Source organism: Accipiter gentilis, chromosome 33 (genome assembly GCF_929443795.1).
Source record: "Accipiter gentilis chromosome 33, bAccGen1.1, whole genome shotgun sequence".
Lineage (NCBI taxonomy): Eukaryota > Metazoa > Chordata > Aves > Accipitriformes > Accipitridae > Astur > Astur gentilis.
The window spans coordinates 1,791,127-1,813,648 of NC_064912.1; the positions used below are offsets into that span (position 1 = coordinate 1,791,127).

Sequence of the window (22,522 nt, forward strand, 5' to 3'; positions counted from 1 at the left end):
CTTGGAAGCTGCTATGTTTACTAGGCTCAAACTGGCTGGGCTGTCTTTCATCCAAGTCAAGTCACAGAAGATTGTGTTCCAGCCTTCTAGTCAACGTCCAAACTATATTTTGACATACGCTACCACAGAGGAAACATTGCCAATTTGGGAAGGAAGGGCACAGCATCTAATGCAGTAGGACTTGGTCTGAGGTCAAGCCAAGAAGTCAAGTCAGCAGGTCAGCGTCCGAACCAGAAGGACAAGTTCAAGCATGGCCATAGTTATTTTGACATACGCTACCACAGAGGAAACATTGCCAATTTGGGAAGGAAGGGCACAGCATCTAATGCAGTAGGACTTGGTCTGAGGTCAAGCCAAGAAGTCAAGTCAGCAGGTCAGCGTCCGAACCAGAAGGACAAGTTCAAGCATGGCCATAGTTATTTTGACATACGCTACCACAGAGGAAACATTGCCAATTTGGGAAGGAAGGGCACAGCATCTAATGCAGTAGGACTTGGTCTGAGGTCAAGCCAAGAAGTCAAGTCAGCAGGTCAGCGTCCGAACCAGAAGGACAAGTTCAAGCATGGCCATAGTTGCAATGTAGCTCGTGCAGCGGCCCCGCAGGCAGGAGCCTGAGCTTAAAGGCAGCTCTGGAGAACCCCGCAAGGCTTCTCACTGCTCTGTCTTGCACAGCATTCTGACCCCAGGTCTGGGCTAGGTACACCCATACCCGAGCCTGCCTTGGACACAGGCAGCCGAGCCCCGAGGAAGGGAAGCGGCTGCGCCGAGGGACCTGCCAGCACCCTCCCGGGCCCTGCAAGGGGCTGGGGTTGGAGAACCACATGCTGGGAAATGATCTGTGTGTTATGCAAAGCCATGGGTGCAAGCCGGGTGGGGAGTTACCACGGGGTGGCTGTGCGTTACAGGCGTGGGGCAGCTCGGGCTTGGGGAGCCGCTGGGGGTCACTGAGGGGTTCTGGGGTCCCCAGGGCTGGGGGGGGGGGCTGGCTGAGCTGTGAATGCCACATTTCTAAATGTGTGGGCTTTGGTGTTTGTTAAATGGTTGCTCTATGATAAGGAAGCTTTTCTGTGACCATAGTGGTTGTGGTGCGCACCTGGAAAGGGTATTTCTGTCACCCATTTGTTGCCTGTCCTCTGAGGAGCAATGCCTGCTGATAGCCAGTGGGCAGTGCCAGGAAGGACACCAAGAATATTTGCACTAATGGGCCTAAGGCTGGCAGAGATGGATTTGCTGTAATAAGACAAATGCTGGTCCTGTTGGCTGAGCAGGCCTGCACTGGAATGCAAGCAAGAAGAGAAACCTCCGTTGTAATGTTAGCCATGGGCAAGGTTTTACAAGGCTTTTGCCTGTTGCAGGAAGAAGATTTAATTTTGCTGGAGTTATAGAGAGTAACTAGTAATCCCGCACAAATTCTCTTTCAGAGCCCTTGTTTCAGGTTGACTGGAGGGAGGCTCACGCAGACATCACGGCACTGAGTCACGGTCTGAGGAGTCTGCAGTTATAATGGCAAAACAGTTCATGCTTTTCCTCTGTTTTCAAACAGCAGCTTAGTTTCTGCAGGAGGTCATAGATTACAAGAGAGGGAACTCTGGTGTTGTCAAGTATTTCTACTACCCTACAGTTCACCTTGTATCCTTCACATGCCGAATGCACGTTTCTCAAAAGCTTACTCCTTCCATAGCGTGCCTTGCACGCTCTGATGCTACCTAACTGACAATACATTTGCCAAGTGTCTGTATCTGTATCTTCCTGATGTATCTGGTAGGGTAAGGGATAACACTGCCCAGGCACAGGTTAGCGCTCCTCAGAGAAGAGAGCAAATGTCAGACAATGTGCATGCCTGTACCTGCGTCTAAGCTCTGCTCCAGCCTCTGTCTAGCTAGGGACTGCTTCTCTCCTCGCCCTGCTCTTGCAGCCTCCTTCCCCGTGCCCACCTGAGGCCTCCCGGGCTCCAGCGCCCGTTGTCTGGCTTGTGCAGAGAGACACAATTTCGTGATGCTCAGGCCCGGCTGTATGCCTCTTCGGTTCCAGACTAAGGACTTCACCCGCAGGGACTCTCCCTGTGTCTCCCCTTCTTGCGCCTCCTTCTGCTCCTCAAGACCTTGCGATGCCTCTGGGTTCACAAAGTCTGGAAAATGTCTCTTTTACAGCTTTCTTCACTACAGCTCTAGCCCTCCAGAATCGCCGTCATTTATTTCTCTGCATCATCAACTCTCCACCCATTTCAAATTCAATTGAAAGCACATTTTCTCCCTTGCCTGTGGTTCCTAAATTATATACCCAGCTCATTTTAAAATATCAATTCAGAAACTTGGCGAGGTGATTATTAATAACAGCTCTGTTCTTCTCTGGAGGAGAAATAATACTAGAAATATGTGAAATGTGTACACAGTTGTCATTCTCACTCTCCTCTTTTGCCAAACGCTCTGTTCTTTACAGGAAATAAAAACAACCCTACACCCAGTATTAAGTGGCTGAGGCTGTGTAATCAGCGAGGAACCGCACAGAACTAGGGCAGTATTCCTTCACATGTTCTGAAACTCAGGTTGATCATCGTCTTCTGTGATGAGTTAGTGCTTGGCTATATGTAGATCACCAGCACGTATAGCCAAGCTTGACGAGCTGTACACACAGCAGTCTGGAGCCCAGCTGGACCTGTGCGGTTTCTTCATTCACTTGTGTGGAGCAGCAAAGTACAGGATAGATATAAATACGCATAGCTAGTCATGGCAAATTGTGCTTCAGCTATAATGAAGCTATTCATGATTTTATTCCAAGAATTCACATGGAAGGTGGGCCAGGGCATCCCAGGGACCCAGAGCTGCTGGGAACCACTGAGCTGCAGTCTGGCCTGCAAGCACCAGGCTGGCAATGGGTTAGGTACATGTTTTTTCCTTTCTTCTTTTTCTACCTGTATTTATAAAACACGCACTAGAGAAGTGAAGACTTTTTCGTTGCCCATAGTGCCACAGCACGTGCAGTGAAGAAGCTCTGGGATCTCTCCCAAAACAAACCCGCATGTACAGGTGCTGTGTACACAGGGGAGCTGAGCTCGGACAACCAGGCATCCCACCTCGTCCCACGTTCCTGTGTCATCCCAGCAGGAACTGGGGCTGTGCTTCCTCAAGGCACACCAGGGAAAGAAGGCAGCTTTCCCAAGTCCTTTGGAGGATGAAGGGGGAATAGAAAGATAGGGTACCTTGTACTCCTGTGGTAGAGGGACAACAATGAGGGCCTTCCAAGGAAGGGAGGGAGAGAGAAATCCTCTAGGGATGGATTCATGCACAGAAGGGACTCTGTGTTTTTAGCCTTGCAAGATAAGGAAGACCTAGCTAGAAATCACTTTGTTTTGAGAGGAGGATAAAGTGTGAAAGAAGATGTAGAGGTATCCAGGAGTTCTTAACTGTGAAGATTTGCCCTCGGAGTCATCATTTAGGGACTTGTAGGGAAAGAAGCGCGCGCACAGACAAGAACCAGCTTGCCACTCACCTTACCTAGTAATGCCAGTGGCTTCAGCTATCATGGGCCCCGTGCAACGGCCCCTTCCTGGCACCGCAGCCTCTAGGGTCCTGAGGATCTGTGTCAAGTATCTTGAAAACATGGGTTTTTTTAAAATACAGAGATATAAATTGAATGTCTCATATCAGCAAGAGCCTCCGGAGGAGAAAGTCTGGTCACAGTAAGAGCCTTTGGCTCTGTGCTATGATAGCCATTGCTTGTCTGGCAGATAAAGCACTGCGCTGTCTGCCTGCGTTGTGCAATCGTTTCTCCCAATTACGGCTCACTGGCTCCACTCCAGGTACCTCCCTCCCACACAAGTGTGGTTTTTTTACTAAGTGATACTCTTCAAGTGTTTAAAATGCAAGAGTTTAAAGGGAATCAGCTCTTGTTTGGAAGAGGTTGGCCAAGTTCCCTGTTTTCTGCCAGGCAAGCGATAAGTTTCCATTTGAATGGCATGGGAGTAAAAGATGCCCCTCTGAGAGCCCCCAAAGCAAAGCCCTGCAACGCCCCAGGGGATGGGAAAGGCACAGGCTGACAATGAGCCTGTCCCTGGAACCTCTGGAGATCAGTCACTGCTCCACAGCCTTTCCTGGGGCTGCCTGCACTGGATCTAGACCGACCATCACGGGAGGCGAGTTGTTACTGTACCTTGGCTGAGCCAGTGCACTCGTTTCACACACACCTCCACGGGACACAAAGCTGTCAGGTCCCATGAGACATGAGCATCACACCTCGTGCTCCCTTTTCCATGGGTTTTGTGCAGCACCACTGCACCTTTCCCACCCCGAGTCCCCCCACACTGCTCATCGCTGCTGAGAGCCTCTGTGCTGTGCAGAGTATGGCCCCTGGCTTCTGCAGCACTTGCAGGAGCCCACCTAGGTCATCCACCGCTTCCTACACGGTGCCGTGGGCTTTTTAAGCTGTCACACAACCTGTTCTCTCAGAACGAGGACCTCACAAGAGCCAATGCACAGGCACACATCTGTTAGCTGATTCAGTACATCAGATGCCTGTTTCACCTTGTGTGCTGAGACTTCAGAGGCAGATGGCAGATAGCACCAGCAGAAACCACAATCCCCTTTTCAGGAAAATTAAACTCACTGCAGGCCTCTTTTGCCAAGTAATTTGTTGCTAAAAGCCGTGTTCACTCTTCCTCTGCCTTGGTGGGGACAGACCTGGATTTTGGAAAGCACTGTATTAACCTGCTTCACGAAGATAGCCTGATTCATGTTCATCCACTACCGTGGAGTAGTACTATTCATGGAAGGCAGTGAAATTACACACGGCAGTACTAAGCGTGAAGAAGATTTGTAAAATGTGGAGCTTCTGCTTCTAAAATATCAGTGCACTCCTTTTTGGGTTAGGACTTCTGCACTGAGATGATATTAGAATTGGAAAAAAAACCCACCAACCCAACAGCTGAAGGTTTGATGCCCATTATATGGGTTTGATGCCACCTCGTGGTACTTTCATGTCCTGATTTGCAAGGGAAGGTTTTCACTCTTGGGATGTTTCCCAAAGCGTGTTCCTTATGAAAGAGAAAAACAGTTTGGAGAAAGGATGAAAATATTACAGATGTCCTGCTCTGCCCTTGCCCTTCACTGCTGATTTGCAGCACTGCCTCCAAACAGCATCGTTAATAAATGTTAGCATGAACTTAAAAAGCAGGGATTGCAAATTATACTTAGTAAGGTTATGCAGAAATACCTACAGGGTAGGGATGTGGCCATTAGAGAATATGCTGAGATGTCCTGACATAAAACTTGAGCCATAGTTGCCTCATCACCTAAGGACCTCAGACAAACACTTCCACCCAATTTGCAGCTAGATTTGCAGATCTGGAAAAGCTCTTTCCTCCCTTGGAGAACAACTTCCTTCTCCAGCCCAGTAGTTATTATATTGCACTAAGAGTGTAATAAAGAACAGTCCCCCTTTTAAAAGTGGGACAAGAGAAGTTACAAAGACTGGTACCACTATTTCAATTGAGGATTGGTTCTTCCAAGAGAAAATTGGCTCTCCTACCCTCTCAGTAATTTAGCCTTATGACAGCAGAGAATGATTTGCCAGGAAAATTCGCAGAGCATTTCAGCCTTTCATCCAGTAAATGGCCTATATTGCTTTTATTTGCCCTTTAAACTGTGGAAAAGATACCATTTTACAACTGACTGAACGCATTCTTCAGACATTATAATATAAAACTACCATGTTTATTGATTGAATAATCATGGACTATGTAAAGATTGTAGCAAAATGACTCCCTATTGCACACTTTTTTCCCTAGCCTCAGGCATCCTCATATTCAAAATGGCATCACATCAGACCCTGCAGAAACGCGATCCTGGAGGCAATATAGCTGGGATGTTGCTGCAGCTGAGCTAATTACTCTTGGGTTTCAGCTTGGCTAATTAACTTCCATGTAGCCCTATAATATCACAGTCATTTTGTTTTCAATTCTGGAACTATCTTGGACAGTGCTAGTCTGGGGGGAAAGAACCTCTGCAAACCACTCGGCTCCTCTGTGCAATGTAGGCATATGTCATTTTACTGTCTATCTAGATGAAATTACTTTTGCAACAGCATGTAATGCAACCTTTAGTGTTTAGGTGCTTGTCTGCAACTTGTTCACCAGACTGAACACATTCTGAATGTCTAAATTAAGCTGTTTGTTAACCCATTCACTAGCTGAAGACATTAGACTGGGTGCTACGTTTGTATTTGTTTCTCTCACTTTCTGTTACGTCCTATTTGACTGAAATTTTTCATCTTTGCTCTTTTCTTAAAATCTGCACGTTTGAATCGGACCGCAATCCATGTACAAATTAGCATGGAAAAATAGACTAGCTCTAAAAAGACTTTCACAAATGCCCATCTGAAAAGGCTTAAAAGGCTGCAGTTGCTGAGAAACAGGACATCAATGAGCGATAAGCTGTGTAGCAATTAATCCTCTTTCTCTCACAAATGGACTCGAAAAAGTGCAAGCTGATATTTGCCTAATTAAAAGGTATTTTTCAGCAGATTTTCAGTTTTGCCAGGGGAATGTTGCTGTTGACTGTGCATGTATTGCGTAGATGCTATGGTCTCAGGCCCTTGAATCTCTTCATAAGAGGGATCAACACCTTGACTGAAACTTGAGCTAGTGTAGCAACAGCTCTTGCCTCCAGAAGAGTCATAGGTTTGGCAGTATGGCCAGTAAGTGTTACACCTTTGTTGAGTTTTGTTTAAATCACAACAATCAAGGCAAACAAAAGACCTTCACTGTATTTACCCTCACTTCCACAGCCAACAGATGTGAAGGGAGCAAAGAGGCATTCTGATTTAGGAGAAACACAACCCCTCTGCCTGCTCGTTCAGTGGAGGAAGAGGCATGATAAATAAGGGAAATCCAGCTCAGGCGCTGGCAACAGTGATTAAAACATGCACTAATCAGACTTTTCCTCTGTAGGGACCGACTCTTTGTGTAATGCCTTTGCGAGGAGGTGCAGCAGTGTTTAGGACAGTGTATCCAACCTGGCATTAGCCTTGCCCATTGAAGAGGGTGCAGGTCCCACTCCTGTCCCATCTGCCGGCTCTGGGGAGGGGCTGCAGACACCACAGGCTTTTGAAGATCTTGCCAGATTAGGCAACGCGAATCCCACTGCACACCGGTCAGGCTCTGATCTGGTTTGTCTCTCAGTGATAAAACCATCTGGATGTTCTGCCATCTGATTCCGGAGAGGACAAAACAGGCGGAAGTTTACTGCTTGTGAAAAATCTCAGCTCCCACCTCCCTGTGCCCGTCCAGGTTTTGGTTATAACCTGTCTCTGAAATATAAACTTCCCCATGCCCTGCCTTTCTCTGCTGCTGCAATGTCTGGAAAGATTGGGATCTACCTGAGGACACTCTGCACCACAGATCACCTATGACTCAAGGAGCATCTCCTGCTGGTATTTTAGCTCTCCGTGGGGAGCTGATTATTCATGTTTTGTTTGCTGGTTCAACTTATTTTTAGTTGACAGAAACAGCTGTGAGGGGGAGAAGAAATAAGGAACAAAAGCCGACAGCATGATTAACTCAAAACACTTCTCAATTAAAAGAAGCTAAATATTCCCTGTGCTCCTGGTACAGCTTTTCCACATCAGCAGCTGTGCTCCCCAGGAACATTATGCAGTTTTACAGACGGAGGCGGAGGTGGATCTGCATGGGAGAAAGCCTGTCCACAGCAGCTCCTCCCCCACAGTCACTGCACAGGACTGTGGGTCAATGCAAGGTGCTGCCAGTCCCAGCACAACCAGCACGGTGGTGTGAGCTCAGACAAACCATCTAGCCGCCCGAGCTCAGCCTCCCCAGCCATAAAACAAGATCGCTGGTGAGATTTCAAAGCTATCCCAACCCTTGCAAAGGCGTATGCACAAAGAAGTATCCAGAAGTTCATGTTTTACTGATGAAAAGCGCTTGTGAAATCTAGGGTTGTCCTTAAATAAAACTCATACACGCTCTGCCAGGAAGAAACCTCAACGGTGCTGGGATTCACAATGTTTATTCAAGGTACACAGCATCGGGAAAGTTGCCAGCCACCACAAATTGCGACACGGTCATTTTATGTCCCACAAAACGACAGTTCCTCTTCTTGCTGCTCTGTTCTAAAAGACTCACAAAAGCCTTCAGGTGAGCTAAAGCAATAACTGATTTTCCCTATGTTGTTTGCTTTGTCTGCCAGCCTTTTGGTTACGCCTCCATCGCTCTCTGCTCTTTGCCTTCTGAGGATCAGTGCTTTCCTCTGAATCCTTGACTCAGGTTTGAACTTTGACTCCTAATTGTCTTCCTAATTCCCCCTCACCCTCACGCAAGGCCACGAAGGGGCAGGAGCAGGGCTCGGTGCCGTGGAGGTACAGGGCGATGCTGCAGCTCAGGGCATCAGAAATGGACTCTGTCTGGGCAGCCCTGCTCCTTCCTCCAGCAGGCGTGTCCTCCCTGCTGCTCTTGCTCCAGCGCTGACACCCTTAGGCCCCAGATACTCAGGGTGGAAATAAATTAGGTGGAAATAAGACACAAGAGCTCCCTCAGCAGCTGCCTGGTGTAGCTCCGTTGGCCTGGCAAGCCTCGCTGCCAGAGCGGGTGGCTGTGGCTGAGCGGCACCGCAGAAGCGGGGAAGGCTGCCGCCGGCTGGGGCCTAGAGCGGAGAAGGGAATCACGGCCCATGGGGGAGCCCGGGCCACCGCTGCGGGCTCCCACCTCCGCGCTGGGCCCCTGGGTGACAGAGCCGGCGGGAACACGGCCCCGACCCTGAGGGAAAGGCCGCGCAACCGGCGCCCGCTGCCATGGCAACGCCGCCAGACGGAGGGGGAGGGAGGGTGTCCTTGCGCCGCACGCATGCGCCGCAGCCGCCGTATCCGCGAGGTGCTCGAACCGCCAACTGCCCCAATTCGAATTCGCATCCTCGACGCCCAATCAGAGCTCGCGGGGAGGGGAGGGCACCGCCTCTCGCCGGCCACCCCCACCAATCACGAGGGCTGTTGTGTTTAAAAAAAAAAGTGCGCGCGGCTCGCGCAGAAGAGCTGGGCCTATCGCGGGCGGGCGGAGCTCCGCCCGCCCCGGGGAGGTGCCTCCGTCCCTGACCCTCGCTGAGCGGCGACGGGGCATGGCCGAGGGCTGGGGCGTGTCCTCCTGTGGGAAGCCCCGCCTCCCCCCGGCCGGTTCGGTCCCGCCCCCCGGCGGCGCCCCCTCACTCGGAGCCGGTCTGGGCGCGGCGGCCCGTGCTCTGCGCTCGGTCCCCGGGGACGCGCCGCGATGAAGACAGGCGGTGAGTGCGGACCCCGGCCGCGGGCTCCGGGGACGCCGCTTCGTCCCTCTTCCTCCTTCCCGTTCGGCTTTGAGGGCCGCCGGCTGCTCCGCGGCGGGCCTCTTCCCCCGGCGCCGCTCCGGGCCCGTTCCTGAGGGGGCTCCGAGGGCGGTGGGGGAGGCAGGGCCGCGCCCCGGGGGAGCGGCCTCGGCCCGGGCACCGCCGCGGCTCCAAGCCGGTGCCTGAGGGACCGCCGGGGGCAGCAACGGCCGCGGGGGCCGGTGGCGGCGGCTCGGCGGGGCGCTGGCGGCAGCGCGCCGAAATTCAAACGGCGGCGGCGGGGGGGCGGTGCGGGCCGGGCGGGGGGCTGGGGGGGGGGGGGGGGGGGCGGCAAGGTGGGTCAGGGCTTGCGGCTTCCCGGGGCCTCAAATGGCTGCGCTTGCGGTAAGGGCCCGAAGAGGGACGTCGAAGAGGTCTTTGAATTTGCTGGGCGCAAATCGGTACCCCATTCAAACACAAGAAGAAGCGGGTTTTTTTCCTCTAAGGGTGACTGAACGGTGGCACAGGTAACTTAGGGCGGTTGTGGGGTCTCTGTCCTCGGAGGCTTTCAAACCTGACTGGAGATGGTCCTGCACAACCTGCTGTAGCTGATGCTGCTTGGGCAGGGCAAGCGGGATGTTGGGATGAACTCCAGAGGTCTTTTCCAGCCTAAACCATTCTGATTTTGTGAAGCAGCAAATTGAAGATTTCCCTGTGCGACTTCCTGTCTTTTGAAATTGAGTTTTCCTCTTCCCTGAGTTGCTCAACTACACCGTGCTCCCCAGTCATTCAGATGTTCACGCAGGTTTAATGGGCATCGCGGTGTCAAAGTCCGTTTCTTTTTCATGGCAAAAATACCGCTGAAGTTTTCTCCAGAGAGAGGAAGAGGATGAGAAGAATAGCAGTATTCTGCCCTGCGCACATCAAAAAGTTTTTTATTATCATGGGAATAGCTTTTTAATCAAAGACAGGTAACATGTCAGACCGCTGTGGGTGTTGGGGCTCCGGAGTGCAGGCAGGGGCCAGGTTCTTGGTGGCAGCCCAAACGCTGCGCTACCCCAAGAGATGGAAAAGGGATTGGGCTTTCTACCATGGAGTATGAGTCTCTACCAGCGAGCAGTACTCATGTGCTCTTCTTGGTTTTGCCTTATCTGTTAGATCATTTTCATCTCTTGGCGAATGCAGTGAGGGTAAACTCTGTCTTACTGAGGAACGGAAGATGTAGGCAATGCCTTAGTCTATGAATGCTACAAGGCGCTGAAACTTCATAGAGGGCTTCCTGGTTCTTGGGGATCTTCCATGAGCACCCATGGCAGCAACTGGCTGGTTAGAAAGATGGGCTTTTGGCTCGAGCTGGTTTGCCGAGTCTTAACTTCCTAATCTCTCCGGTCACGTTCCAAGGACTGCTATCAATTAAGAAGGAAAAGTTGGGCCATGGGGGAGGTAAATGAAGTTGTAGTAGTGACAGTTTAACTAAACACTGTCAAATGATGGAGTTAGGGCATGGAAGGTTTCTCGATGAAGAGGACTAGAGCATGAGCCATCCCTTCTGAGCCTCTTAGCTTAATTGACTAAATTGAACAAGTCACTTGCTACTTTGTGGCTTACTTTATGGCGTTACATGACACATGCTAAATTTCTCTATGATTAATACGCTTGAAGATGCGTCCTATGCTGCAGTAAATAGGTACCTGAGTAAACGCATATTTGTGTATGTATATACTCTGTAGTGCCTTTTTCCCCTCGTTCCACCACTAACTCAGGTGTCCTGTGTTTTTTGTTTTCCAGTGATTCACTGTAGATGTTCCAGGTGTTTTGCTTTCCCTTCAAAGCGAAGGATAAGAAAGCGGCCTCGGGTCCTGACATTGTTAAGTCTGCCCGAGGATGTTCTGTTTCATGTTCTGAAGGGCCTTCCTGCTGAGGACATCCTCTCTGTCAGAGCTGTGAGTCTGTTACTGCTTCCCCTCTGTCATGCACCATGGCTTTTAACTGCCTTTAGGAGCCAGGACTGCACACAGAAAAGGCTGGCTTCTTGTGTCAGAGTAAACCTGAAGAAAACCAAAGAATACATGCAGTAATTAGATTTTTGCTATCCCATTAGCAGTTTTATTTCTCAGTACTCAAGCTTAGGAAGATTAGCAGCAGTATTTGAGTGCTCTGTGTAAATTTTCTGTGGGTATTATCCTGCTAGATCACCATGGCTGTACCAAAATAGTTTGGTTTGGCGCCTCTTGCCTTAATGGTGATTAGGTGGGTAATGAGTTAATCATAACTTGTGATTAATTAGTTGCCTATCTAAAATTAGATTGCAAAGAACTATTTTTCTGCTGGTCCCTTTATTTTAGTAATTATTATTTTATGTTTCCCCCCTTGCAGGTGCACTCGCATCTTAAATACCTTGTGGACAATCATGCTAGTGTTTGGGCATGTGCAAGTTTCCAAGAAATATGGCCTTCTCCAAACAATCTGAAGATGTTTGAAAGGTAAAGTTTAAGAATCAAATTTGTCTGACATTGTAGAAGAGGATGTTTGGAGTTAAGTTATTATACCAAAGTTATTTCTCTTTAAGGGCATTAATATTCCATATTGGAACATAGCACGCTAACTAAAATCTGTTACTGGTGCTTTCATATGAATGTGCAAGTGAGATCAGAGGCTCAAGAGCATAACCATATTTCTAAGTCTGAATTGGCTTGGTCACTTCTTGTACAAACCAGCATATTGAAAAACGGCTAAATTTCAGTATTAAAACAAGTGATGTTTGAAAGGCTAATGATAAACCTGCTTAAAAATGATGGAGAACATACTTTTATCCATCTGATTTGAAGGGGATACATCAGTTTAAACATCATGATAGTTGGTTTACTTCTGCCTGTTGCTTCTTTGGTGCATGTATGATGTTCTTTCTGAAGAAGACTACTACATGCACATCAGTTTGGAAGGGACGAGCACGGGGGCTTGATGATGTCCTTGAAGGTGCAAGTACCAAAACGTGTTAATTGCATTCTGGTATTGGGGATGTTGCATGAGAATGGGAAACATTCCTATGAATTGTCAGATTATCCTGGACATTGGCATAGAAAAGTGTTACAGCAAGAAGAGCCTCAGCATAACTTATGTTTAACTTCTGTAGTGAAAGCACGTATGCTTATGGTTGGCGATCACCAAATGCACAGCCTGGCCTCCACCGAAGTAACTTGTTTGAGGATGTGGGCCTGGAAGCACCTAGTGATTTCAGCCTCAAGTATCTTCTCTGTTTCCCATTCAGGGCTGCTGAAAGGGGTAATTTTGAAGCTGCTGTGAAGCTGGGGATAGCGTACCTGTACAATGAAGGCTGTAAGTGTGGAAGTTTGTACTCGGGTGTTTGGGGAAGATGACATGACAGAAGGACATGGTAGATGAGCTAAAGGCTTGTTTATAGATACAGATCAGACTAATTGTCTCATAATAAAGTTGGCACTTTTACTGGCTGCTTAAAAAGCTGTTTCTTCTGTATCTCAAACACTGATGTTTTTGTACCCAGGTTCTTGAACCGTGAAGTGCAGAGCTAGCTTGCTGCCTTCAGTGAGTGGTTAGGTCGCATTGACTATGGTGCCTCTTCAGTTTTACCTTTCAGTGCAGCTTAAGCACTGGACACTAAACTGCTAGGTGTTAAATGGCAGTATAGTGCACAGCTCTTCTAGAAAAAAGTCAATGCATAGCTTATGAATTCATGTTTAGAAGTTACCCTTTGTAAATTTCTGATCAAACTTGGCTACTTACCTGGTGTGATAAATGTAACAAAAGGGACTGACAATCCACAAGACAAACCTCCTTGCAGAGGGTACTGGTAAGGCAGGTGACTTGTATACCAATCTGTTTGTACACTGACAGGAATTAACATTGCTTTGAATGTTGGTATTTGCGGAACGTGCCCCCTGCCCCGCAGCTTAGGGTTATATGTTCCTAGAGACTGACTGTAGTAAGATTTTCCTTCTTTTGCCATCTCCATGATTTTTAAGGCTCTAAAGGGAAGACGCTATTCAATCTTTTCCTGATTGTATGCTATTGTCTATCTTGGCCTGACTAAATGCCTAGCACGTGTTGTGAATAAACTAAATAATTTCTGGTGTTTTTTTTGTTCAGTGTCCATCTCCGACGAGGGTCGTGCAGAAGTGAATGGATTAAAGGCATCTCATTTCTTCAGTCTGGCGGAGCGTTTGAATGTGTGCGCAGCCCCGTTTATCTGGCTTTTTATCCGTCCTCCCTGGTCCTTGAGTGGAAGCTGTTGTAAAGCTGTGGTCTATGAGAGTCTCAAAGCAGAGTGTCAGTTGGAGAAAGTAAGATTTCTTTTAACATAGCCTATTTTAACATAGGCTGGTAGCTGTATCTAGTTATTTTGGAAAAAATATTTTTGTTTCCCCAAGGAGCTCCTATGCTCTTGTTGCTTAAATGACTGTGGATCAATCACTTTAATGAATTTATTGCCGAACTGCACTTGGTATATCATGAGTGCTGGAGGCCTGTACTGTCTCTTCTGAGAGATTCAGTACTGTCTCAGAAATAACTTTTCTTGAGAAAAGAAAGGGGGAAGAATGATAGAAAGCAAACTAAATTGTAGTCTGGAATTACTAGCAAAAGTTGCTATTGTTCTTTGTTTATCTTTATCAATGTTTTATCTTAATGCTTTCTTCAGGCTCAAAAAGGATCTATTCTCCACTGCTTGGCTAAGATCTTGAGTCTCTTTGAGGTAAACAGTATTACTGATTTGATGTGCTTGGGTACCTTTTTTGGTGATACTAGTGCTGTTTACCTTGGGGTTTGTTTTTGTTTTTTTTTAAAAAATCAGCCAAATGCTCTCATATTCCTCAAGTGGCCTAGGAATTTCTGTTCTCATGAGTTTAATTTACTGGCTGTTTAAAGGGACGTTATCAACTTAGTTTATTGAATTTTACAAACGATGAAATTAATTTTGGCTTGATCATGGGCTTGCAGTTTGTTCAGGTCTCAAAGGAAGCCTTCCAGTCATAATGCGTATCAAAAAAAAAAAACCCCAAAAAACCTTCAGTGGCAAGCAAGCCAAAAAGCTTTTGTCTAGCTGAGGAAAACCACTAACAGCTTCCTGAGCCTGGATCTTCAAATGGCAGCACTGAGTGGATGTGGGAGTACCCCTCATAGTCTGAAGGGGACTCACAACTGATTGGTTCTGCTCTGTAGCTTTCATTACAGAGCTGTTCTGTAGCTTCTGAAGTATTGAGATCTGGCATCCAGTTGGCATCCAGCAAAAATACTGTCATGCCTTTTCTTTGTAGGATGAAGAAAAAAGAAAGGAATCCCTTGAAATGTTTGAAGAATCTTCAAAGCAGGGTTGTTTAAACAGTTCCTACCTCCTTTGGGAAAGTAACAGAAAGGCTGCTGTAAGTAGTGGGTTTTTTTGTCTCAAAACAACTTTTTCACTGTAATTTCTGGACCTCTGTTATGCACAATGAACGTACACAGAAAGAAATTGCTGTTCCTCAGAGCTTACCTCCTTCATAAACAAGGAGAGCGCTGAGAAATCTCTCAAATGAGCTTTGATGTCTGCCTTGGTGTTTAAAGTAAGTAAGTCTATGAGCAGTGGTAGCCGAGGTGCAAGCAGAAGTACCTTTATACTAATTCTGCTCAAGACATAGGCACTGCTGACTAGTGGTTATATGGCTCACTTGGGAACAGGAGCGGGGAGACTGCCTGCATTGCCATTAATAAATCTGCCAAAGCTCTCATGATGGAATCTCAAGTGACCTGTCTCATTTCCTGTTGAGACCTTGGGCAAGAACTGAAGAAAGTTTCTTCAAAACAACGTTGTCATCATGATGAGAAACAGACTGGTTGCTGAAATAATATATGTACCCACAGGCAGTGTTTTTTCTCTGGATATTAATACCACAATCCTTCTGTTCATTGTGTAAACGTAATGGTTTTTGAAATCTGTTTACATTCCCCTCTGTAGATGTCAGATCCTGGCAGATACCTCCAAAGTCTCAGGAAGCTACGAGACTATGCAGCAAAGGGCTGCTGGGAAGCACAGGTAAGAATGACTTTTCCCAGGAAAACAGCCTTTATTCGGTCTCTTCTGTGCTGCTGTTGTAGGTTTACAGTCCTCCCTTTAGAAGCGGGGTCAGAATGGCTGAATGATATCTATATGTGCATGTATGTATTTATTCTGCAGGTCCCCCTCTTTTGGAAAATACTGCATGTCTGTGGTAGAATCTGAGTAAAGATGCATCTTTTGATGGACTTAAAAGCCTGTGTCCAAATAATGTGCGTTCAACATTTAAGCCACACTAAGAACTACTGATTCCAGTAGTTTGTCATGTTTGCTCTCTGTTTTCTGCAGGAAAATTACAGGACCGTCCTGTGCTGCCTTAATTTGTATTTGGTAAAAAAAAAAAAAAATATACTTTTTTATGTCTTCTCTCTACTACAGATAGCTTTAGCCAAAGCTTGTGGGAATGGAAACCAACTAGGATTAGAAGCAAAATCTTCCAGTGAAATGGTGTCTCAAATCTTTCAAGCTTCCCTTCCTATCAGCAAGCAAAGTATCTTCACTGTGCAGAAAGGAATGAATGAAACAATGAGGTAAAAACTCAGATCCAGGAGTCAGGCCACGGAGCAGACACCATTGCCTATTTCCTTCCACATCTGTAGAGGGAAACAAATCTAGAATGAGGTCTGTTGGAAGGTGGAATTTTTTGCTTTACTCTTCTGTGATGCATTGTGTACAATCAGAGAAACACATGACATTTCACAGAGGAAGTATCAGAGCCTTTATTTCAAGCCCTGATGAAGAACTGAAATGAAGTGTGTGAGGTTTTTTTTCTGGACTTGTAAGTTCTTGCATTTGTCAAGACTAACAAGTTCTTCAAGAACTGGAGGCACTGTTTGACTTGTTAGAACTATAGTTACTCTCTAGTTATCTTAGGAGTCCTTTAGCCTCCTAATTGGTATGCCCTACCATTTTTTTGTGCAAATGCCTATTATAGGATAGTTTCTAATTCCATTTCACAGACAACTTAAGACCATTGACTCTTCAGAGAATAACAGTCATCTGGTTGCAAATCCTTATCTCAGTGCAATGTGTCATTTTTCTGAGGATTCTTTTTGTGAAATTTCTTGGCTTGGAACTTTTGAGTGGAGAAGGGACTCAGTAACTAGGCGTGGGGAGGATGTTCAGCATGGGTTTGAATGGCTTTTAACTGCACAAATTATGTCTCTGTCTTTCTTTTCTAGGTACATCTTGGTTGATTGGTTGGTAGAAGTGGCTACCATGAAAGACTTTTCTAGCCTATGCCTTCACATGACAGTGGGGTGTGTGGATCGTTATTTGAAGCTGAGACCTGTACCTCGAGCTCGACTCCAACTTTTGGGAATAGCCTGCATGGTCATTTGCACACGGTAGGGGTTCTGACTGGTAAACAGAGGTGGTTATTGTGATCATTCAAAGTAATTTCTGCAGCTCAAGCTTCCACCCCGCCCCTTGCTAATAATAATACTGGAAAGAATCTTTGGCTTCCCTCTACATTGACTGTTGCTTGAACTGTGTTTGCATACAAATACAACCTCTGCAAATGAGATACAAAATGTGTTTTTAAATATGAAAACATTCCATAGTGGTGGATTGGTCTAAATGCATTCCATCAGCAACTGAAGTCTCACGCCATGTTAGCACAAGTAACCCTGTAAGGAACAACTGCAGTGGTGTTGCTACATAGTTTAGTGTGTTATGCTCAGATGAACTGCATGGTACAGTGGAAAGTTATTCTTCTGTGTTAGTTTCCTTAATATCTTGCATCTTAACCTAGGAGAGGTTTCATAAATGAGAAATTAAGAACATTCTAGTAGGGGGTTCCAGCTTAAAGGTGAAATAAATGAAGAGCTGCTGTTCTTTCTTTCCTGGTCTGTACCTGGAAAAGTACCTTATAAAGTTGTTTAACTCTTTGGTCATCTTGGGTGCATTTATCAGCCACAAAAACATTACTGCACAGATGCACAAATCCCCTTACTTCTGGGGCTAACTGTTAATATTATTTAATATTTTAGTTTCATCAGCAAAGAGATTTTGACAATACGGGAAGCTGTGTGGCTAACAGACAACACATACAAGTATGAAGACTTGGTCAGAATGATGGGTGAGATCATTTCTGCCCTAGAAGGAAAGATAAGGGTGAGTTTGGAAGTTGGATGGAATATTTCACCCTTTGGGCTGCTGTTGAGGTCAGGCTGTTGTAATTAGCACTTATCCTTATCTAAGATGTTGGGGTTTTATGTGAGTGTTCTCAATCACCTCTGGCGAGCATGCGGATACAAAACCCTCTGCCTTTCTGTAGAGATTAAAATTTAAGTTTTAAGAGGCCATTTATTCTTTCACTTGAGTATGTTTCAATGTCAGTATAGTAGTTAAACAAAACCCAAACCCTAATGTAATGAAAACAGCATCTCCTGGAAACAACTGTTCTAAATACTTGGTGCTCATCTTGTATTTCCAACCTTTGTTCTCCTTTCTGCACTAGATACCTACCATTGTGGACTACAAAGAAGTATTGTCAAACATAGTCTCACTGGAGAGAAGAACTCTTCACCTTTACAGCTTCATTTGTGAACTGTCACTCTTAAACACAAGTCTTTGTGTGTATTCCCCAGCTCGGCTGGCTGCTGCAGCACTGCTGCTGGCTAAGATACTACACAGGCAAGGTAAGGAACCTTACTTTAATTGGAGCTACAGCATGGTATCTCAGTCTGCCTTGTCTTTTTAGGGAGCCTTTGGGGTATTTTTGGTGTTGCTTTGTCTTTAGGCAAGATGTCTGAATCGCTTGGGCTGGGGGAGAGGGGCAGGGGGAAGAAAGGGAAAGGTATAAGACTTCAGAATGAAGAGTTGAGCTCAGTCTGTTTTACCTCTTAATAGCTATGATGAACAAGAATATTAGCATCAGACTATGCAACCTTTGTGTTTAAATGAGACTGAAGATTTCTATACTTAGGTGTAACTTCAGTTTGGCAGGTAAACCTATCCTTGAAGCTAACTGTGAATTTGTTACAACTGTATACAGGCATAAGCTTGTAAAGATCATGATCTTTATCCCATTAGGGAAAAAAACCGTGTCTGATTACAGAACTACCAAGCTTTGTGCAATGGTAATCTGTATTCTCTTTTCCAGCACACCCCTGGACCAGCCAGCTGTCTGAGTGCACTGGTTTCTCTCTTGAAGACTTGTTGCCCTGTGTGCTAGGCCTCCACCAAAAATGGTAATAGTTTTGGAACCCTTTTGGGAGGGCACCTGAGTACTTGGATCCCAGCTCTTGCAGGCATGCTGCATCTATACAGTCAGCCCTTCCCAATGAAGGAAGTGGCTTTGGGAAACTGCCTTGCTCCCCACATCACAAGGCACTAAGGCCTAGGGGCCAGTTCAGGGACAGCTATTCTATTTCTCCAAACTGGTAGTGGCCCTGGGTTACAGAAAGTGCTTGCCAAACAGCACTATTTTCAGAAGACTGCAACTGGCTTACTGGTGTGCTTCAGAAGGAGTTCCAGTAGCAAAAGTAGCTCATTTTTTTTAAAGAGTACAAGGCAAATATCTTGTTTACCTCAAGGAGCAGAAAAGGAATTAGATGCTCATATGCATAGAAACGAAGTGTCCTGGCTAGCTGCTTAGCAGCTCTGCTGAAACACCAACTTCTTTAGCACAGAGCTGAGAGGGACAGAGGGAAAGTACTTAATTGGCAGGTTTTGTTAATCTTGTTTCATATAATCCATTCTGAGACTGGGGCTTTGATCTTTCTTTCCAGTTTCCATGATGATGTCCCAAAGGATTATAGGCAGGTGTCCTTAACTGCAGTGAAACAACGATTTGAAGATGAGCGTTATGAAGAAATAGGTAAAGAAAAGGTGGGTGAACTCTTTTGTCTTCATTTGCTGATGTCTGACACCCAGAGCAAAGCTATATGGCAGGATATAGTAAACTTCAAATAATGGGAAGTGGGTTCTAACTTTAGACTTTTGGAGGAAAGAATATCTAAATAAAGTGGTAGTTTTAAACTTGATCTGTGGGGACTATAACTGCTCTGTTTGAGTACATGTGGGAAGACCTCACTGGGACAGATTTCTCCTAGAAAATAAATAGGCTGTTTCTGGGAATCTCATGGTCTGGTTCTTTAATTTTTTTTTTATTTTTTTTTAAGATGATGGGTTACAGCCAGCTCTGTTCATTGTTGGGTATGAAACAAGAGGACCCAGAGCCCAGTCCTTTGCACACGAATGTGGTGGAGATTCAGACTTTCCTTAGCTCTCCCTCTGGAAAGAGAACTAAAAGGCTAGTATAACTCATCACTGTAAATGTCTCTGAAGGTTAGCATGAGCTTTTCTTCTTTGGTATCCTGAGGTTTCATTCTTAAGTGTGGTCAATTTTTCTACAATTACCTTGACATAGCTATTAAAAGAGCTGGAAAAGAAGACCTGGCTTTTTATGTGTGACTTCTGGATTTTCTTGCTACAGGAGGAGGGAAGACAGTATTCAGGATGACAGGGGCAGCTTTGTGACTACACCCACAGCAGAGCTATCCACCCAGGAAGAAAGTCTTCTAGATAACTTCCTAGACTGGAGTTTAGATTCCTGCTCTGGTTATGAAGGTGATCAAGAAAGTGAAGGCGAGAGAGATGGAGATGGTGAGGCTTTTCATTCTCCTTATAAAAAGCAGATGAGAATTGAATCTGTCTTTTCATCTTTGCTTAAAACTGTTTCTCAGGCAACAGAAGCCTGAACTTTCAGCTGGAGACCACTTGGAAAAACTCCTCCCCTTCCCCAGTGGTTATAATTGTTAAACTATTTTAGAGGTATATACCTGTTCTCTTTCTTTATACTGCTTCAGAACATGATGAAGGGTTTTGTAGCTGCTTAGCATTTCAAACTGAGACTGTTTTCAGATACTGCTGATAGTGGACCAAACATGAATAATGGCCCACATGTCAAAGTGAGACTGTTTTCAGATACTGCTGATAGTGGACCAAACATGAGTAATGGCCCACTGTGTTAGAAACACTGTATTGTATTACCTGTTCTGCTGACTCTGGGACTAGCTGTTCAATGGTCTGGGGTGGGGAAAAGTTACCGTTTTAAATGAGGGTGAACTTAGTGCTCTACCCTCTCCTCTGTGTCTAAGTAGATGTAAGGTTTACACCCTTGCTTGTTTGTTGCTTTTTCTTTTTTGCTTGATTCTGTGCTGAGTGCCTGCTTGGTGTTGACCAAATCCACACTAACCTTTTTCTTTTATCCTGCAGTGACAGGTCCCAGTGGGATCTTGGATGTGACAGTGGTCTATATGGATCCTGCGGAGCACTGCTGTCAGGACTCCAGTGATGAAGACACCCTAGCTGTAGAGTGGTCTGGGCACATGGCACCACTGAGGGAGGCTAAGCTGCTGGATGACACTCGCAGCCTTTCAGCATATCTCACCCCAAGAAATCCTAACCTGGAAGGGAGCTCAGGCTACTCTTCTGTCAACAGTGCCAGTCCTACATCTTCTACAGAAGGCAGCCTCAGAGTACCTCTTAAATCTACCTCAGCACTGTCTCTTGGCAGTGCATTGAACAAGAAGCCATGCCTGCCTCACTACCTGGAATCATGTTTACAGTCAGTCTGTGCTAGGCCTAGTGATGGCAAGTGTGACAGAAGGCAAGTCAAGCGAAAAAATGTGGCAGAACACAGTGAAGAAAGGTTGAACTTGGGCTTCTTAAGCCTCTGATTTCTTCATGCTCTCTCCTTTTCTAGGATTCCTGGAAACAGTATTTCTGTTGTAGTCATACAGGGATGATAGTGAATAATTGTCAATACCTCCAAAAAGAGCCCTTCCCCTCAACTTTGCCTATGCCTATCTTCTAATTCTGTAGCTCACTTCTGGGCCATTTCCTTCCTTGATAGCTGCCTTTTTAAAGTATTCCCTATTGTCTGATCCTCTGCAAATTTAAGATTCTTCTCCACAAAGGAAATTTTATAGCTCATTTTTGTCATACCTCACCAGTTACTCCTTGGTGATAGGAAAGAACTTGTCATGTCCCCTGCTTTGCTGTGAGGCCTGGCACTATAAAAGAAAGGAATTGACTTTGGTTCTCAAGTTACTGGATGTAACACTATGCTTGAATTCTTCCACTTGAAAGACCTTTTTGAGGTTGTGCTGCCTTTTCCTTCTGGCCAGGTACTGTCTCACTCAGCTGGTGCTTCCTTCTATGTATATACCATTTGCTGCACTGATACAAAGTTTTTTATGAGTACTATCAAGAGGTAAACAAAGGCTCACTGCAAGTTTGAGTGTCTTTTTTACCTACCTCTCAGATGGTTTTTAACCATGTTTGACTCTGGCTCTAGTTGCCATGTTCTCACCTGAAAAAATCTTCCTTCGGTGCCTTAATGCTTCACTGCCCAGTACTACAGTAATGTGATCTCTGTGAACTGTTAGTCTCTGCTGGAACAGCGTGGCTGAACTGCCACCTGCAGCCAGTAGCTCAGTTTCATTTCCTGTCTTGCAGAGTCTTCCTTGCTATTTCCATTAATGTGTCCTCAAGGGAAGCACACATCACTTGAACACTAGAAACAGGCAGTAAGGGCAGACAGTTTGTCTTACTGAAAGCCCTCATTTAAGCCTTGCTACTAGCTCCTAATCTGCAAGGGCAGTGTATGCTCTTCTTATAAAAAATGAAATCTGTGCTGCTTCAGTAACAATTTGAAGAAGCCACCTATACTGACCTCAGCCTAGCAAGCCTGGGTTAAAGCTCCTTCAGCCTGTGAACATTAGGAAAACAGCCTTTTCTTTACAAACAGGTAGTGAGCATTGAAATACCAAGGTACAAGACTTCCCCGAGATGTCACTGAATTTAACACTGGAACTGGACTCCATGACTCTTCCTTTGTTTAGAAGTTACTGTGGCAGATGGCAACAGTTCAGATACACACAGTGTAGTGACTTTTTTATAAAAAACTTTTTTTTAATATAGATGGCTTCTTGTCTTACTTCAGTGACTGGTGTTTCACTGACCTGGGGCTTGGAGAACTGATGGGATGTTTGGGGATGAAGTCAGAGGTTAGCTCTGAGCTAAATTCTTAGGATTAAGTTGCAGCTGGGACTGCCTATAGGCTACTTACTTCAATAATATGAGCAGCTGGGAGAACACCCTGCACAACAGGTAGCACAGGGCTCAAACCACCCTCACAACTCTA

At 45.9% G+C, this 22,522-nt stretch overlaps 1 protein-coding gene across 1 annotated transcript; it reads left to right on the forward strand.

The window, feature by feature from the left end:
• The first annotated feature begins 9,187 nt into the window (after nt 1-9,187).
• Nucleotides 9,188-22,487, forward strand: CCNF (cyclin F). Its single transcript, XM_049791790.1, has 17 exons — nt 9,188-9,281; nt 11,088-11,242; nt 11,676-11,782; nt 12,568-12,635; nt 13,425-13,618; nt 13,975-14,028; nt 14,591-14,695; nt 15,268-15,345; nt 15,745-15,896; nt 16,548-16,712; nt 17,358-17,481; nt 17,828-18,008; nt 18,473-18,560; nt 19,101-19,200; nt 19,494-19,624; nt 19,808-19,977; nt 20,590-22,487. The coding sequence occupies exons 1-17, from the start codon at nt 9,269-9,271 to the stop codon at nt 21,051-21,053; spliced, it is 2,349 nt and encodes a 782-aa protein (XP_049647747.1). The 5' UTR covers nt 9,188-9,268; the 3' UTR covers nt 21,054-22,487.
• The last annotated feature ends 35 nt before the right edge of the window (nt 22,488-22,522 follow it).